Here is a 19,349-nt window from a genome sequence, read left to right on the forward strand (position 1 = left end):
TGTTTTCATTTTATTTATTGTTTTTTATTATTATATTTATCAACCCGGCGAAATCCCCGAAATGTAAGCCGCAAACACCAGAATCCACATGTCACAATGTTGGTGGACTGGTCACAAAACAGCGAGTACTAGTATCAGGTAGCATAACACGTGGCATCACCCTTAGCAAAAATAGTTGATGTAACGCGATTGCTTGTCCTTTCTTGTTTGTCCTTCCGGACTGGACGGGTCTGAAAATGTTTTATGCTTGGCCATCGAATGGTGCTCAGCCCTCCTCCCTTCTTTCATTTGTTCCCATTGGCACCAGCTGGTTAATTTCTTCCTGTACACTGGTTGTGTTCTGATGTTGGTCTTTTATTATTTGTATGATTATATGGTGCCTTATTTCGGTATGGTGCTATGTGGCTGAAGTTTATGAATGCTTTGTGATTGTCCGAGGCATGTGGTTGTGTGCTTTAATGCTGTGTGTTACATGGTGAAGTTGAAGTATATTATGAGCTTTCTACTCTCCTTCTCTGAGATGCAAGGTTGTAATGGTCATTGTATCACCATGTCGAGGTGTGTTTATTTATGGGGGCACTCTGTTCTGTTCATGCTGTGAGACCCAAGCTGAAGTTTTCTCCGGGGACCTAATAGAACAAAAGACGTCGGTCAATCTACATAACCGTAGCACTAGGTGTCTGTGTTATTTTATGACGTACTGTAACCCCACCATTTTTGACTTTGGTGAGGGGTCCGTGCGTTCGCTTGGTGTGGAGCTCGCGGGTGCAAATCGAAACAAAGAAAGAGAGAGAGGAGAGGGCTACCTTTGGAGGGCTCGGATCTCTCTCCGGTGAGGGAGGTGATTCTCACAGCCTGCGGATCCTTGCACGGCGTGTTGAGGCGAGCTTGGAGAGCCCGGTCTTGGGCAGTGGTGTTGCCGGACGGCGGGATTCCGGCGACCGAAACTTGGAGAGCTCGGTTTCACCGATCCGGGAGGTATTTCAAGCGACGGTTGGCGCGGAGAGCACTGTAAGGAGGAGGCTAACGCATCAGTTCTGGTCGCGTTGGTTTTGGTCGAGTTTGACCGAAAACCAGTTCCCGGAGAAGACGACCGGTGACCGGATTCCGGCAACCTCCGGCGACCGACCCGGATTTCGACGGGGATGCTACCCCGGGGATTTTGACGCGCTGCGGTTCCAACGGCGACGTCGGTTTCGTCATCCGACGCACGGTTTTGGAGATACGGGACAGCGGACTTCCGAGGCGCATTTCGGGCCGTCAGGAAGTCGGAAGTGATCGCGGATTGCACGTACGCGATCACAGGAGCATCGAGCACGCATCTGGAGCACAGACGGGTGGTGGCGGGCGCATTCCTGTCAGAGCCGATATTTCAGGATTTGTGCGGGCCCACTTTGTGTTCACTATTTCGCATTGTATTTCCCGAACAACATTTATTCAGTGTGACTAGTTTCCGCACTTAGTTGCATTGTATTTCTCAGAGCGGTTTTCGACGATCGAGTGTGTGGTGCAAGTGAAAAGACACACACCCAACAGTCTGCAGGTTGCCATTCTCATTTTATCTTCTAACTCTGTATCTAGGATGGTAGACCAGATTATGTATCAATACATCCTTGGTAAACAAAAATCGAAATTCAACATCATTAAACAAATATTATTTTCAGGTGCGAAAACATGTTTATCTTATTTTTGTGCCTAATTTTTGAATTACATGGAATAAGTTTGTTTTTATAGATAGAATTAAATTGGAAATTGAACCGTACGATGAAGTCTCCATAAAGACCCCGCATTAGGAAAATACAATTCCAATCGAAATTGCTGCAGGTAGGACTCGGTCCAAATATTATTTTAGGTTTAAAACGTGGCTATATTTGTATTGGATCTTAACCAAAATTTTTGCCAAAGAATTGGTTAAGCAGCCACTTTAAAGGACTGGGCAACCGTACATTTTCCATGAAGAAAGAACATTAGGCCAAAACACAAACGTGCAAAAGAATGGAAAATTATCAACATGCATGCAGCAAGATATAAGTTATTCTCATAAATTGCTTAATTTCCATGAAATGTTAGGTATGAGTATCATTACCATTTAACAAATATATATATTTTATATATAACGTTATCATTATGTATCATATAAAAATACCTACGAATTATCTTAACAAGATATTGATTATGATGAAATGTACACATAGACAAAAAAAATTAAAAACCTTAATCCTCTAATCAATTGAGTAAAATCTATGTACAATCGTTGAAAATTAACATATTTATGACCGTACAATTAAGTCTTCATTGTTTTCATCCTTGAGCATAATTGAAAGTAGAGATTGTCAAAAATGAGCTCAAGACTCGTAAAGAATAGAATTAAACTAGTTAAAAGACGAGCAGAATTTGTCCAATTGTCAGCTGTTTGAAGAGAAAGTGAACGTAAGGAGAAACGTAAACCAATCTAGAATGAATGAAAAACTGAAGAAAAAGAAGGAAAAAAGACCTTCTTTAGGCTTTACAGCAATCAAATTTGTCGTCTGTTTTTCACCGACGAAGAAACAAAATGACGTCTTTCAAGTTTCAAGATTTAGTTCAACCATTGAAACAAACCAAATCCTTTAATCAAACAATCTCACGTTGCAACCACTAAACTAACGACTTTTTGACCTATGTGCAAAAAATATTCAACCACTTTAACTAACCAGAATTGACATTGGCATATGGATATAATAACTAGACTAATTATAAAACCAATTTTGCCATTGGTTAGATATCGTCACTCGGCTGGAATCCAAATCCAACTTTTTTTTCCTTTGATTTATAAGATAAATCCCATTCGTTGTTGTCGATTCATCATTTAAATTAATCTACTTCATCCATTAAATAATTAACTGTTCAATGAAAAAGAAATGTCCTCGTGTTGACTGCACTTGTTCTTGTTTGCTTTGTGGCCCTGCTAGAGGAACTGCAGTTGCAAAAATAGGGTACTGAAATTAAGTTAAAAAGCAGAGATTCGAATGGTGGTGGTTCTGGTAAAGGGGAAAGAATAAATTGGCATGGGAAAGGTATCCGGGAGATTGAGCTGCCCATATTTATATGTTTTGCGCCTTGAGTGCAGCACAAGGTGTTGTAAAAGTCACAGTAGCAGGACTGCAAGGTTTGGTTGTTTTTGACCTTGGCAATCTAAGCGTTGGGGTTGGTTGATGCCATGTGGAGTTTCCATTGGCCAAAGTGTTATCTAAATTCAAACCTGAAAATTTCCCAAATCGTCATTGCTTATTTGGATTAATTTTTTGGAATCTGTTCAGGGTCTTAACAGGCTTTTGCAACTCCATTAAGGGGCCGAAACTAGAAATTCTATAGGCAATGATGGCTACTCAAAGGCTCAATGACCGAAGATGCAAGGAAGAGAAAAAAGGCGAAGTTGTTTTAATTGGCTAGTAATCTAAGAATAAAGCCATTTAAGTGTAGGCAGCACGGTAGAAAAAAAATAAAAAAGGTTGATTGGGAGATGTATTAAACAGCGTGGAATGCATTTACACCACTTAATGATTTGAATCTCAAATCTGGTGATGATATGGTCTGAGATTTGTGTCACTGTTACTCTTGGTATGATTTTAATGACTTTCTTTATGAAGCTAAACCAACCCCTAATTAAAATTCTATATTAATTTACTTCCATAATAAGAATTGCTCTCGAATCGTCAGGGCTTTCTATGAACCTTGTGCAAATCTTGTTTGATAACAGAACAAGTTGAATACTTTGTCCGCTCAATATTCTTGTTTTCTCGTCAAAACCTTTTCTATTTCACCCTTTTCTCAATTTTGACTATTCTTTTTTCGTTTTTCAACTTTCACATTTCATTCAAATTTCTTCATTGGATCAAAACCTTGTTGGAACTTTCAAAGTAAACAGTAGGAACGGAATTACGAGTAGTATTTTTTTTCCTACCATTTGTGAATTATGTTGTTTCCAGACCTAAATTTTGGTGAACAAAATGCCAGTTTGGTATCCAAAATTGTCAAAGCCAGGAACAAGGAACATTGGGCACGTGATACTTTTCCTTAAGACAAAGCTACCCTCTGATGACTAATTCTAAATGACCCAAGAATTTGGCGTTTAATTAAACCGTGAAAACCTCGTTAGAAAGATTTTGGACCTGCTGCTTTTCACACACATTTACTGCCGTGCTTGATACCCGTTATGAAAGAGCTTTAATTAAATTTTTATACCTTCTTATTTTATCTTTTAATATAATTCATAAAATTTTAAAGAGAATTATACTTTATTTTTATTTAATAAAAACATTATCAAAAATGAATTAAAATCTACCAAATAATTTTCTACATGATATAAGACTTTGGAGTTTATCAAATATTATCACAACTTCTAGTTATCGCTTTTTTTTTTTTCGGTAATTGTAGAGCAGTTTACTTTTGCCTAGAGAAGTTATAGTCCCGGTCAAACAACTCCAATTAAAATGAATAATATACAATAAAAGACAGCCGTGACTGTAAAACTAATACTAAGAATCAGGAGTCGCTGTTTTGCCATTAGACTACATATATAAACCCCATCGGGCTGTGCCCATTATGTCTTGCGCACGTTTCAGAACGCCATTAAGGATCCTTTGTTTAATTTTTGTAACGAAAAATCCGAGAGTGCAACCCCGGAAAAACCAACCTTTTGTCCAATCACAGAATCCATTGATTCCTTCTCTCTACTCTTTCGCTTTCAAAAGATTGACATTGTCAAGCTCAGTGGATTTTCCTTTTATGGTGAGTTTGATTAGCTGAAAGCTCTTTTGCTCTCCTTACCATTTTTGGATTTCTTTCATTTTATGTCCTTAAAAGCATGAACATTCGGAATCCTCTTATTGAATAGAATTTCCCTGTTTATGTTTTAGTTCATAAATTTGCAGCTCCGGTTCATCAAGAATAATGGAGAAGGTGGCGAATAGGAGCCACTTGACACAGCTTGTTTTCTGGCTAGTAATGACCATTGAGTTATTACTCTTTCTATCTGCTTCTTCTGAACAACTTTCAGCCAGGTTCTTCCCCTACCCTTTTCTCGCTCTTCCCAAACTTTTTTTTTCCTGTTCTATTTTGTATGTTTCTGTCCCTGCGCTTTTTCTGCTGATGAGAGAGAGAGAGAGCGAGGGAAGGAGGGAGTGCATTGCTTTTAAGACAGTTGATTAGTCCGCATGCCCTGTTGCTTTATGCCGCACCAGGTTAAATATAAGGAGTTATGGGTTGAAAATTTTAATATACTTCCAGTAATTTTCTTTGTTTTGTTGTTCTCTGTCTTCTCTTCCATCTCTTTAAAATTTCTCTCTCTCTCATGACTTGATTAGGCCTATCGGCTTTGGACACCATGACTTTTTCACACTTAACCTGAAGTACCGGGCATGATTGAATTGTGACCCGTGACATAAGTTCTAAGAGTTTGGTATCCCAACAGCTCCTCTTCTCTGTGGCAATGCTTTTTTTGGGTGGCAATAAACTTCTTTGACCTTCCCTTTTTTTTTGTTAACATAGCATGTGAATGCATGGATTTATATGTTTATGTTCTTTTGTCTTTGTTATAAAATTCTCAAATAAAAATTTTGAGTTCAAATTTTGTGAATAAAAATGTCCAATCTAAGAGTTACATAGTAAGCTTGTTCGTTAGGAATGTTGGTAATTCTATTAATAAGGGTTTTTTTTTTTTGTCTTTTTTTGAAATTGTTTTATATGCCCAAAAGTCGCCAACTTTACCTCTCTACCCCTCTCTTGGAACATCAATATTTGGCTATTCATGTTTTCTTTTCATCATTTCATGGACAAATTAAACATCAGTAAATAGGACATTTAAAAAAATAAAATTTTGGATGTTTGATTTGCAGAAAACTCCTAAGAGGTGACACCACTGACCCTCTTCAAGTCCAGCTGGAAACAAGTGATGATAACAGAGTAAGATGACAGTCCCCTCTTATAAGGTTCTAAGTTTTGTTTATAATTGGTGATGAAAAGAAAATTAAATAGTAAGTGAATTTGCAATAGGTGAAGTATAAAAGGGTTCACTATGCTTTCCACAGTTCTAATTCTTAAATGCATGAAGCATGACTCTTTTTTCTAAAAGCATTGAATTACTTAATCTTTTCTTCTATTTATTCTGATCTTTTCAGGTGGTTATTGATAATGGTCTTGTTCAAGTCACCATCGGAAATCCAAATGGTTATCTGATAGGATTAAAATATAAGGGATTTGATAATGTGCTTGAAAGTAGAAACAAGGACCAAAATAAAGGGTATGCGTTTCTTAGCTACTCCCAAAAGTTCTCTCCTCTCTTGTATCTTTATTCTATTTTTCCTTTATTTTTGTTTTTTCAACTTCACAGTTTTGGAAACACCATGTTCATCTTTTCTAAGATTCTTTTTTTTGGGGGGGATGGGGATAAAAAATGGAATATATTTTAGGTACTGGGACATTGTCTGGGATGACAATGCAATTGACAAGTAAGTTCACAACCACCCTTTTGTGCTGCTGCAAATGAATATCTATCTTTCATTTCTTTAATTGACACTGTTTGCTCGCTCCTGCAGAATAGAAACAGAACAATTCAAGGTCATAACACAAACTGACGATTTAGTGGAGCTTTCCTTTAGCAAAACTTGGAATTATACAACAGACTATCGCAAGGCAGTTCCCTTAAACATAGACAAAAGGTATGCAATGTTAAAGACCTCAAAACATTCTCCAAGAATTGAATGTGCAGCTTAGAAGAACGACTTTTGATTTCCCTGCATTTATTTTAACATTCTTCCAGGTACATAGTCCGCCGAGGCGTTTCCGGGGTCTACATGTACGGTATCTTCGAGCGCCTGGCAGAATTTCCAGCTGCTCAAATGTATCAAATAAGGATTGCTTTCAAACTCCAGGAAGACAAGTAAAACAAAGATGAAACCCTTAATAACTATATAATCAAGATCTCTTTTTGTCGAAACAGGAAAAATAATGTCAATGTTTCCTGCGACATTTTGAATCAGGTTTCGGTTCATGGCGTTATCAGACACCAGACAAAGGGTCATGCCTATGGGACGAGATCGAAACTCTGATCGCAGTCAGACTCTTGCCTTCAAAGAAGCTGTTCTATTGACCAATCCAACCGATCCAAGACTTAGAGGAGAGGTGTTTATTTTCTTTTTCTTCGAGACTCTAAACTAAGTTTTATTCTAATTTTGGTGTGGTAAAGTAGGACCCTTTTGGGGAATCAATTCCTTTTAGGCGTTGAAAAAACATGGCTTCTTTTTTTCTGTGTCTTTGTCTTTCCGAGTACATTATTTTACAGTCCCGTGATAATGTGGGCCGCAGGTTGATGACAAGTACCAATATTCTTGTGAAAACAAAGATAACAAGCTTCATGGGTGGATAGCCGAATCCGACGATAATCCAGCCGTGGGTTTCTGGGTAATCACCCCCAGCAATGAGTTCCGTACTGGTGGCCCTCACCATCAGGACCTCACTTCTCACGCTGGTCCCACCGCTCTCTCCGTAAGTCTACCTATAAGCAATACACAAACGTAAAAGCTTTTAAAGCACAGTTCCATTTCTAAAATTTTATTGGTTTTTAATGCAGATGTTTGTTAGTACGCATTATGCCGGAAAGGATATAGAAACATCTTATAACGAAGGAGAGCCTTGGAAAAAGGTCTTTGGTCCTGTTCTAATCTATCTTAATTCTGCTTCAGAAGATGCTCGCAAGACACTCTGGGAAGACGGGAAACGCCAGGTTTGTTAGCTGCTTTTCGTAACCTAAAATCTTAAATTATCTCGATCAGCTAACTATATATGTTAATGTCACTTTTTGTGCACCATTAGTTGAATCAAGAAATTGAAAGCTGGCCGTACAATTTCACCGGATCAGAAGATTTTCCTAATGCTGATGGACGAGGAAAAGTTAGTGGTCAATTACTAGTGCGAGACCGGTATTTCATGTTCCTTTTTTCTTCAGTTTTGTCATCATCATATAATATATTGTTGCATAAGGGTTTATCTTTAATTTTCTTGGTTCAGATACATGGATAATGACTTGATGCAGGCGCAATCTGCCTTTGTGGGGTTGGCACCACCTGGTGAGGCAGGATCATGGCAAACAGAAGGAAAGGTTAATGTCGTTAACAAAGTTGCATTTCAGATATAAACATACATCAAGTGTAACGGGGAACTAGGACTGGTTTTTATTGTCGTCTTTTCTGTTTTCAGGGCTATCAATTCTGGACTCAAACCGACCAGAATGGCCGTTTCAAAATAGAAAATGTTCGACCAGGGGAGTATAATTTGTATGCATGGGTCCCTGGTTTCATTGGAAACTACAAATCAGATCCCAACATTACTGTCGAACCAGGTAAAATTAATCTCCAAATTAGTGTACTTGTTGGTTTTGTGGGCTTAACATCTATTCTTAAGCTTGCCTTTCTGGCCCATTTCAACTAGCTTTTATTGGAGATTCATTCATTAACATATTCTGAATGCAGGAAATGACATCAACTTGGGTACTCTTATATATGATCCTCCAAGAAATGGTCCGACATTGTGGGAAATCGGGATTCCTGACCGGACAGCTGCCGAGTTCTACGTACCGGATCCATACCCAACACTTATGAACTCAATATGCATAGATGACGTGGACAGGTAAGCACTCTAACGACATGGTCACACCTTTCTGTCTAAGATTTCAACGCAGGTTTCATCAACTTACAATTATGTCTAAAATCGAGCAGATATAGACAATACGGATTGTGGGAACGCTACTCAGATATTTATCGTCACGGTGATCTTATCTACACTGTGGGCGTTAGTAATTATTCTCGGAATTGGTTCTATGCTCATGTTACCAGGTGCTAATTTCAAGTTACTAATTCCTGAATATCCCTGTATATTTTCAGGGGAGTTTGGTTTGGTCCTAATATTTTCAATTACAGGGATGGAGGGAACAGTACAAAGCGGCCAACCACATGGCAGATTAAGTACAATCTCGAAGATGTGAGCGAGACAGGAAATTACACTCTCCAATTGGCCTTGGCATCAGCTTCTTATGCTGAAGTACAGGTATAAACCTGATCAGTCTCACATCCTCCGCCATCATTTATCAGGGTAGTCTTTCACTTACTGGTTTTTACTGATGAACCATTTACCGTTGCATTCATAGGTTCGATTCAACGATCCAGATTCTGATCGAGCTTATTTTACAACGAGGCTAATAGGCAGCGATAATGCCGTAGCTAGGCATGGAATTCATGGATTATACAGATTGTATAGTATTATTGTGCCTGGTAATCAATTTCAGAAAGGGGAAAATACAATCTTTCTAAGTCAGACAAGAAGCACGGGCGCATTCGACTCAGTAATGTATGACTACATTCGATTAGAAGGACCAACAAATTAATCAATTAGTCAATATACAAATAGATGATAGTTGATATTCTTTCTGGCTGTAATTTTTTTATAGGCGTTGCGAGTAAATTTTGATTCAAGCCTGATTGTGGCTTATATGCATAGTAAGTTAGTACGTCAAAGGCGAAATTAAAGCAAAAATGTGGTTCAATTAATGTGTGGCTCATCGGGTTGCTCTGAACACTCCTTTCTTTAAAATCTCTGGTTTTGGCAACTTCCAATTCCAGGACAAACGACCCCTGTTACCAAACAGGAGGGGAGCAGTCCAAAAGAAAATTACATCAAATACGCCAAAAGACCAGATTAAAAAAAAACAAAACAAAAGCACAAAACCACCTTTCAAAAAAAGCCGGGACTTGAACCTAGGACTTGAACCTAGGACTTCCTAGTTCCTAGGATCTTAATTAATCCTGCCCCTTTATTGCTTGATTCTGGTCGAGAAATTTTATCGATAAATTAGCAGTAATCTATTTGTTCAGAATGCAAAAATTATGGTAAAGTGCCATCGCAAAACACAAAGGGCCAAATCTTTCAAAGGCCGAAGAAGGTGTACGCCTGTAAAATTCGTAGTGTGCCAACTTCCCGAAAGAACTTCTATTGAATATATTTCAGTCTTGTCTTACAATCTTGCCAAAGGAACAACTAATTAAAGGTGTGCGACTTGATCTCTTTCACTATTTTGTATGTATCACTTTTGAATGCACTTTTAAAATAATTTTTATTTATATGTATGAGATTTACAATTTAAAATTGAATCTTACACGTATAAATGGTGATGATGGATGTGTTAAAAAACAATGGAGAGAATCGAACCTGATTAAAATATGATGAAAACAATTAATCAAAATTAAGGAATATCTAAATGGAAAAATATAAGTTAAATTTTTTTTAAAAAAAAATACTAGTTGAGTATGTCCTTTTCCTCGAGGTTACTGGAAAATCTTTACATAACTTCTCTTACAACATGAACAATAAATCCAACAAATCAAAGTCTAACATGTCATTAAGATTTTTTTATATCAACACACATGGAACTACAAGTTTTTGTCTAATGTCTTTTCTTTTTCCTTTTCTTGGTTTGGTATTATTTAATATTTGGTATCATCCTGTAGCCACTCACCATGTTGCTTCACTTCTAAATATGTGGACAAAAGCATTAAAGTTGAAGTTGTCCAATAATGTTCTTAATTTACTCTTTTGAGAAGGATGTGAATTGTAAAACCAATATATAGGGAAGTTTAGAAATCAGGAAAAAAAAAGAAAAACTTAAATCATAAAGGGCCAAGGAAGATAAATCCTCTTGGGAACAGTTGGTATGCCTTTGGTTTTTCCTCAAGCAGGCTGGTGAGGTGAAACATAATACTAGTAATTGGAAGTAATTATGTACGTATTGTTTATATAAATATGAAGATTGAAGATCTTAATTATTTAATTAATTACTCCTAAAGAACATAGCCATTACATAGGATTCGAAAGAGATGTTTGTAATATACTTATAATTAATAATTAATAATTAAATTTCTTTGGAACGAATGTTTCAAAACTAAGCTTTAATTGTTTGTTCTGCTGTGAATTGAAAAAGTGACAAATACACAACGTTAATAGAATCAAACTAAGAGAATCTATCGACTGAGAGATGTTCGATAAAATTAAAACTTCTATCCTCCATTATGATGAAACTAGAGATAACAAGTTAATTTTCATTTCATTTATGTAAGATTCTCTTTAGTTGTCACTTCATTGATTTATTCTTGATTTTTTAAGTAAAAAAATTGCAAGAAAAAGGCACGTAAATGAACATAAAGAAAATATTTAAATAAAGTAAATTCAAATAATATAACCTTCATAAGGAAAAAAAGTTGATTTTCCCTTTTGTTTTAAATGAACTTGAGTAATTGAATTTAAACCAGGAAATTAAGAAGCAAAAAAAATCAGGATTGCAATCATATACTTTTAGTCAGCATTTAGCTCAGATGTCACGTCAGCAGTCAGCTACGAAAGCCTAAGGGAGGCAGCACTTAAAATGACATGATAAGAGGCTAACCTGTACAAGGCACTTTCATTTTCTCTCATCGCCTATCGCACTTTGGAAATTGGGTCGAAAATGGCGAACTCACCAGAAAAAGAGCACCCTGTAGAGACCTTCGGCTGGGCTGCCAGGGACGCATCTGGTCATCTCTCTCCTTTCAACTTCTCCAGAAGGTGAATTTTCTCAATTTCTCTTTGTTACTATATGCTAGTTCTATTAGTTTCAGATGCATGCCTACCTCTCTCTCTCTCTCTTGATGTTTCTGTTCTATAAATTTGAGGTTATATACTTGTATTTCTTATTTGTTTAACATTTGGTTAAGCTTTCATGTTGGTAATAAATTCTTTGAATATGATAACGTGAGTACAGGGCAACCGGTGAAGACGATGTGAGGTTTAAGGTGTTGTATTGTGGGATATGCCATTCTGACCTTCACAATATCAAAAATGAATGGGGCCTCTCCATCTACCCTATGGTTCCCGGGTGAGACCATCCATTTAAGTCTTATCATCTCTTTCTGGTTCTCCTCTTCATACTAGTAGTAGTTTTTGATCTTCAACTCTTTTTTTCTTTCCTGGACCATTGCATAATGAAAAGGAAACAGCAACATTCCCACCCACCCACTTTTCTCATTATGGGATAAATTCCATCCCTCTTGAAATGCACTAATATGTCTCTTTCCTATGAGCAGATAAATTTTTGGTGGGTTTTGTTCACACATGATAAGAAGAAACTCTGACAAAACATGCCTAATCGGCTAATCCCAATTGGGTTTTAGTACTAGACATATTATTCCTCTTTATCAAAGTCGGTATTATCTTGCACCCACCAAAATTGGTCGTTTCCTGATAATGTCGAAGTGCGCATGACAATTATAGGTAGGCATCAGGTTATGATAATATATGATTATTTATTTTATTTTATTTTTTAAATATTTATAATTTATAATTTTTTAAAATATTAATAATTAATAATTTAAATATTAATATTTTAGTATACTTTAATTATTAATATTTTAAATATTAAATATTTTATTTATAATTTAATAATAATATTATTAAGATATTAATAATTTTAATTAATATCTAAACTTAAAATATTAATTTTTATAATATATAATTATAAATTAAAACTTTTTATTATAATAATATTTATTTTTTAAAGCAACAAAATACTCTTTACATAATTTAGTAAAATTTATACCAAAAAAAAATATTAGCAAATTCATGGAACCTCAAATTCATAAAACAGAAACCGTGATAGAGCAACTGACAGAAAGAGGAAAAAGAAGAAGAGAGAGAAAAAAATATTTTATATGAATAGGGTTGTAATTTTATAAATTTAAGAGTGGTAATTTAATCATTATAAGTTTTATAACTATTCTATGAGACGTGGAATAAATAATATTAGGGGGAGAATTAGGTATAACTGAAGAAGATTTTTTATTTATTTTAAAAATAAATAATATTGAGGAATTTTTATTTCTTATTGCATTATTAAATCAAATAAAATTACAACAAATGGCTGAGAATAGAGGAAGAGCAGCATAGCTATTTTTCATACCACACGTGTAGAAAGTAGCTTTGTAAAGAACCGGTCCATATGGCATACTTAGACACTAACTCATTCCCAAAAAAGCCTATGCCCAACCCTGGATAGTTTTTGAGTTGCCCGGTGATCCTCTCAAGTGCCTAATCTAGAGACCTTTTCGGCCTTAGGCCCACAAAATGCTGGCCCAGACACCCATACCATGCAGATTCAAAATCCATTACTCCTTCTCATTTTGTTTATTTGACTAAAATTTATAATTAACCTTATTATCAAAGCTTTTTCTAATCACTAAGATGTTTTAGTACATCTGATCAATATCTTAATGTATGTTAACAAAAAATCACACCCATTCCATTAATGCCAAGATGCTAACAGAAATCCCCATAACTTGCAGGCATGAAATTGTAGGGGAAGTGACTGAAGTAGGCAGCAAAGTGAAAAAGGTTAGGGTGGGAGATAAAGTGGGAGTGGGATGCATGGTTGGTGCTTGCCACAGCTGTGAGAGCTGTGCCAATGACCTGGAAAATTACTGTCCTAAAGTGATACTAACCTACAATGGAATTCACTATGATGGAACAATGACATACGGAGGCTATGCAGATTCAATGGTTGCGAATGAACGCTACGTTGTCCGGATCCCTGATGGCATGCGCCTTGACGCTGCAGCTCCGTTGCTTTGTGCTGGAATCACTGTTTACAGTCCACTGAAATATTTTGGATTGGGTGAAGCTGGAAAGCACATCGGCATTGTAGGCCTTGGTGGTCTGGGTCATGTAGCTGTTAAATTTGCCAAGGCCTTGGGGTCCAAAGTAACAGTTATTAGCACGTCCCCTAATAAAAAAACTGATGCCTTGGAACATCTTGGTGCTGATTCGTTTTTGGCTAGCCGTGACCAAGACAAAATGCAGGTAATATTCAAATAACTATCTAAATTTGAAGTAAACTTAGTGATTTGGATGCTATTTTAGCTAATTTTGCTCAAAGAAAAATTGGAATTGAATTGTTCTTCGGGGGGTTTCCGGATTCGAGCAGGCCGCCATGGGTACTTTTGATGGAATCATTGACACAGTCTCTGCTGTTCATCCAATTATGCCATTGCTTGGTCTTCTAAAATCCCATGGAAAGCTTATTATGGTGGGCGCACCCTACGAGCCACTTGAATTACCTGTCTTTTCTTTGATCATAGGTAACCATAAAACATTACATAAGGACAGTCTTGGAGTTTGATTTCTAGTCTAGATTAGCTGACAAGTACTTTATATATATGTCGTGAAATAACAGGAAGGAAGACGATGTCTGGGAGTGGCATTGGAGGAATGAAAGAGACACAAGAGATGATTGATTTTGCAGCAAAACACAACATAAAAGCAGACATCGAAGTTATTTCGATGGATTATGTGAACAAAGCGATGGAGAGACTTGGAAAGGGTGATGTTAGATACAGATTTGTAATCGATATTGGAAACACCTTGGCTGCTACCAAGCCTTGAAGATCAGCCGGCTCTGTCGAGCCTTGCTAAACTACTGCTTCAGTGATCCTCATTCGCTTTAAAATGCTTGGGCATTGGGGTAGTTTTGTGATCGAGCAACGCTTGCTTAAACATAGACTCGTTATCCTGCACTTTAAATAGTCAATGAATAATACCGAATGCTATATGTTTGACAGTTTTTATTTTTTTTTTTTGGACATGAGAAATATTGCGGAAGTAGGTAAATGACCAAAGTGCCTCAATAAAGGTCCTTGTGGACAAATGCTCCAGGCTCATTTTTGCGAAGTTACAGAGTATCTGAATTATAGTTTAATTTTCAATTTAACATTTGCAATTAAAAAATTCATCATTAACAATTTGTATACCAAACTAACAACATTAATTAATTGGTTAATGTATTCAAAATATTCAATAAAATTACAATATATGATTAAAAGCATCACATTATTTTTAATTTTATTTTTTTATGTTCAAAGTTAAAAAAATAAAAGAAAAAGTGCAATAAAAAAATTGAGGAGAGAAAGGGGAGAAGGGGAGAGAAGGGAGGTAAATCGATGACAGTTGCCTCAAGCCAACGAAATCTCCTGGTAATTGGCCTTCCCTTGGCCCTCTCTCCCTTCTTTCTGTATTCCCTCCTCTTCCTTCGCTCTCTCTCCCTTATCTCTTTACCTTTTTTTTTTCCTTTTTAAAAATATTTTATAATTTTTTCCATCCTCTAAAATTTTGAATTCAAGAATCATAAAAATTAAATTTGTCCTGATATTATTTTAGACACATGACATGTTTTTATTGATTATATTTTTATGCGTTATCTATTTGATTAACTATATTAATTTTGCGTACAAATTGATAGATGGAAGCAAAATTCGAGTATTTCATTGAGATTTGCTGTTCCAGTGAAGTTGCAGAGAGGGGGAGAGAAAGCGGGAAAAGAAAATAGGCAAGGTTTTCGGAGGGGTTTTATAGGCCGCCACTGCGACGTCGTTTAGTAACGAAGAAAGCAAAACTAATAAGGGGCGAAAAGGAGAGGAGCTGCAAGGTTTTTATTTATACGAAAACAACAACATTTCACCAAGACAGCAAAAACAAAATTATTAGCCCCAAAAGCTAGTAAAAGAGTTAAGCATTTTTTTTTTTGCTTTATTTGGTATCTATTTATTTCTTTACTTTTAATTATGTATTTTTTAGTAATAGGGAAATAGAAATAATGAAATAATAATATGATTTTAAATTTTAGTTTTTAAAATTTTTGTAGGATTAGTTAGTTGTTTCAGAATAAAAAAAGAGGATTAAGTTATAAAAATTGAAAAATCTCTGATCTAATTTTTTTTTCATATTGATTAATGAACTCAAACCGCTATTAAAAACCTCTAGATAATCAAAATGATTTTTGATATTATCTACAATTAAGGTTTTTTTTTATTTTTTATAATTAAAAAAAAATCAAATTTTACGAATCATGTACTAACCAATAAATAAAATGCTCGAGTGAATTTACAATTACAGTTATTTCCCTACAATGTTGTTAACAAGCACTTTGTTACTTAATTTATTGATAAAATATATTATTAAAATATTTAATTATTCTAAATAATTTTTTAACAAAATGATATTCAAATTATATGTCAATTAATAACTCTCGCAATTTAAGCGTGTTGATAACTAATTTAAAATGAATACAACCAAATAAAAAAAGAAAAATAATTATTTTATTACTTATGTCTCAATGAATAATACCTTTTATATTCGATTTCATTGAAATCTATTTAGAGAATACTTTTAACTTTTATTTAATCTAATTGAATAATGATCAACTCTTTTATAAGCTGCCAATTACCCTCCCGACAAGCAACCTTAATTAGGTATCTTATTTCATTAATCCATAAGCTGTATGAATGTAAACTTTACGAGAATTAATAGAAGACTTGAAATAAATAATTAAGTATAAAACTAATTAGATGCGAAATAGACAACTTCCATAAACATAAGGGTCACTGGTCGGGTTGAGCTCTAACTGATCTTCAATGGCCAAAATTCCTATTAATGCCAAAATCAGAGCAACGACTTTTGGGCTGATTGGGTTGAGGTCCTGCAAAATATTGAACAAAGGGGAAGGGTGATGGTGTAGGCCCGACAACCTGCCTTTGATACTTAGTGAGTCTTAAGTGGAATGGGGAGTTGAAGCATACCTTTAGAGACAAAGCACATATTAAATAAAACAATTGCCCAATTTTAAGCATAGGAAAATGAAAAATGACTTGTAGCATTCTTAATTTGTCCACAAGCATGGAAGATAATCATAAGAAAAAGTTTTATTGATTTATTCTGTTCAAGAAAGTTCTACAGCTTTATTTATTCTGTTCATGATAACCAGATTTGGTGCTTCCGGACCAAATCCCACGATTGGATCTAACACTCCACAACCAGATCCAATCGTAGGAAGTTCCGATCTGACACCCTAGTGGCCAGATCTGGCGACATGCTGCACCAAATCGACGTTTTATTATACCGATCACCTTTCCGATGGCTAACCCATGGAGAAGAAAGAAAAAAAAAGGATTATTAATATTTTATCTATAATTCAAACATTATTAATATTAATTTGATTAAAGTATTAAAATGTTAATATTTAAATATTACTATTTTATTTATTAAATTATTAATATATTAAATTTTAAATAAGTATAAATAAAAAATAAAAAATTATACTAATATTTTAATAATAAAATTATTAAATTTTAAAATTTAAAATTATAATGAAAATAAAAATTAAATAATTAAAAAAATCTGGTTATATTTGTTTTTTGTATAAATTTTACTAAATTATGTAAAGAGTATTTTGTTATTTAAAAAATAAATACTATTATAATAAAAAGTTTTAGTTTTTAATTATATATTATAATAATTAATATTTTAAATTTAGAAATTAATTAAAATTATTAATATTTTAATTATAATATTATTAAATTATAAATAAAATATTAATTTTTAAAAATTAATAGTTAAATTATATAAAAATATTAATATTTAAATTATTAATTATTAAAATTTTAAAAAAATTATAAATTATTAATATTTAAAGAATAAAATAAAAATAATGATCATATATATAATAAAAGATATTTTTGTTTTTTTATTTTCTATTTCTTTCTCATTCCAAAATTATTATTACTAACTAAACACGGTAATAAATCATAATAATTATTTTTACTCTATTCTATTCGTCATATCAAACTATGTAATATTTATTTTATTTTATTTTTATCTTATTCTGTTCTCAATAATAATTATTTTATTTTATTTTTATCTCTTCCGTGAACCAAACGCGTTGTTAAAGATCTGTTGTAATTAGAGGGCATTATTATCTCACATAAATGACTAGTATGCCCCCAATTTTCATCATTAGAAGCGATTAAGTGAAGGAGATAAGTCCACGTGTCCCATGTGCTTCTGGTCTGGGCTAGTTAGGGCCATGGTCCAACAACTTTATTGTAGGCATTTACACAGACATTTAAAGAATACGTTCTAATGGCAAGAACTATTAGTTCCTATAATAAAATAAAATAAATATTTTGTGAAAATAGAATAGAGTAAGAATAGATTGAAATATTATTATATAATTTAGTTGATACAATAAAATTAAATAAGAATTAGTATTATTTAATGTAATGTTTGATTGATAAAAATAATTTTTAAATATCAAAGAAATAATTGATAAGAAGATAATAATACTTTTTATTATAATATATGATTATTTAGTTTTATTTTATTTTTTTAAAATATTAATAATATATAATTTATTGAAAATATTAATTATTTAAGTATTAACATTTTTGAATATTAATATTTTATTTATAATTTAAATATTATTATGATTAAAAATATTAATAATTTTAATTAATGTTTCATTTAAAAAATTAAAATTTTATAATATATAATTAAAAACTTAAACTCTTTGTTATAAAAAGATTTATTTTCATCAAAAACAAAAATACTCTTTATATAATTTGGTAAAATTTATAGCAAAGAAAAAATTAAGTAAATTTTTTCTTTTTTAATCATTTAATTTTTATTTTCATTAAAACTTTAAAATTTTAATAACTAAATAATTTATTATTAAAATATTAACATAATATTTTATTTTTTATTTTTTCTCTATTTTCATTTTTTATATTTTAATTTAATACTTTAAACAATAATATTTTAAAATATTTTATTCTATTTATAATTTAAATATTATTATGATTAAAATATTAAAATTAAAAAAAAATATTTTAAATTTAAAATAGTAATTTTGTATATTTAGGTTTGTAATTTTTAAAAATAAATAAAGATATTTTAGTCTAAAATATTTTGGACTCTATTTTCATGGATGTGGAATAGCTAATACCATATAAGATATGGTAATATCCATTCTAAGATTTTGTAAAGTTTTGAAAAATCCCGTTCTTCTCTCTAAAAACAAACCGAATGGAGAGAGAAATTTTTTCAAAAAGTAGAGGAGGAAATCTCCAGCCAAACATGCCATAAGTACTACAATTACTATCACAAAGTTATTTTAGTCTCGGATTAGAATTTAGGCTCAAGCACTAATAATTTGCTTTTTCCAAATGCAAGTTTACTCGTTTATGTCTTATTTTAAAAGTTAGGATAGGATCTTTATAATTTTAAAAATAAAAAATCCCCAAAAAATAATATTTATAATTTTAAAAATATATATTTTAAAACATTATATATTGATGGTAAGTTAACCATAATGATTCTAAGCCTTTCAAGATAAAAAAAAAATCATCAAGGGTTTTTTTTAAAAAATAACCCTTAAAGATAAAGTTTTCAAAAATAACTCTCTTTAT

The 19,349-nt window shown here is 33.3% G+C and overlaps 2 protein-coding genes across 3 annotated transcripts; both read left to right on the plus strand.

Annotated features, from left to right (window-relative positions):
- Positions 1-4,612: 4,612 nt before the first annotated feature.
- Positions 4,613-9,581, plus strand: LOC110409387 (uncharacterized). Of its 2 annotated transcripts, none has more exons than XM_021418712.1 (17): positions 4,613-4,770; positions 4,899-5,042; positions 5,877-5,943; positions 6,159-6,280; positions 6,450-6,488; positions 6,576-6,698; positions 6,800-6,919; positions 7,020-7,161; positions 7,345-7,524; positions 7,610-7,762; positions 7,852-7,958; positions 8,047-8,137; positions 8,236-8,377; positions 8,508-8,664; positions 8,754-8,870; positions 8,955-9,081; positions 9,182-9,581. In XM_021418712.1, exons 2-17 carry the CDS (start codon positions 4,933-4,935, stop codon positions 9,416-9,418), a joined length of 2,034 nt encoding a protein of 677 aa, XP_021274387.1. In that variant the 5' UTR covers positions 4,613-4,770; positions 4,899-4,932; the 3' UTR covers positions 9,419-9,581. The 2 variants fall into 2 exon arrangements, with proteins under 2 accessions (XP_021274387.1, XP_021274388.1); XM_021418713.1 differs by having other exon boundaries at positions 4,914-5,042.
- A 1,879-nt stretch (positions 9,582-11,460) lies between these two features.
- Positions 11,461-14,781, plus strand: CAD6 (cinnamyl alcohol dehydrogenase 6). Its single transcript, XM_021445478.2, has 5 exons — positions 11,461-11,628; positions 11,825-11,938; positions 13,401-13,914; positions 14,039-14,192; positions 14,288-14,781. Exons 1-5 carry the CDS (start codon positions 11,531-11,533, stop codon positions 14,494-14,496), a joined length of 1,089 nt encoding a protein of 362 aa, XP_021301153.1. The 5' UTR covers positions 11,461-11,530; the 3' UTR covers positions 14,497-14,781.
- Positions 14,782-19,349: the final 4,568 nt, after the last annotated feature.

Source organism: Theobroma umbraticum, unplaced genomic scaffold (assembly GCF_002168275.2).
Source record: "Theobroma umbraticum cultivar Fairchild unplaced genomic scaffold, ASM216827v3 scaffold_44.0, whole genome shotgun sequence".
Lineage (NCBI taxonomy): Eukaryota > Viridiplantae > Streptophyta > Magnoliopsida > Malvales > Malvaceae > Theobroma > Theobroma umbraticum.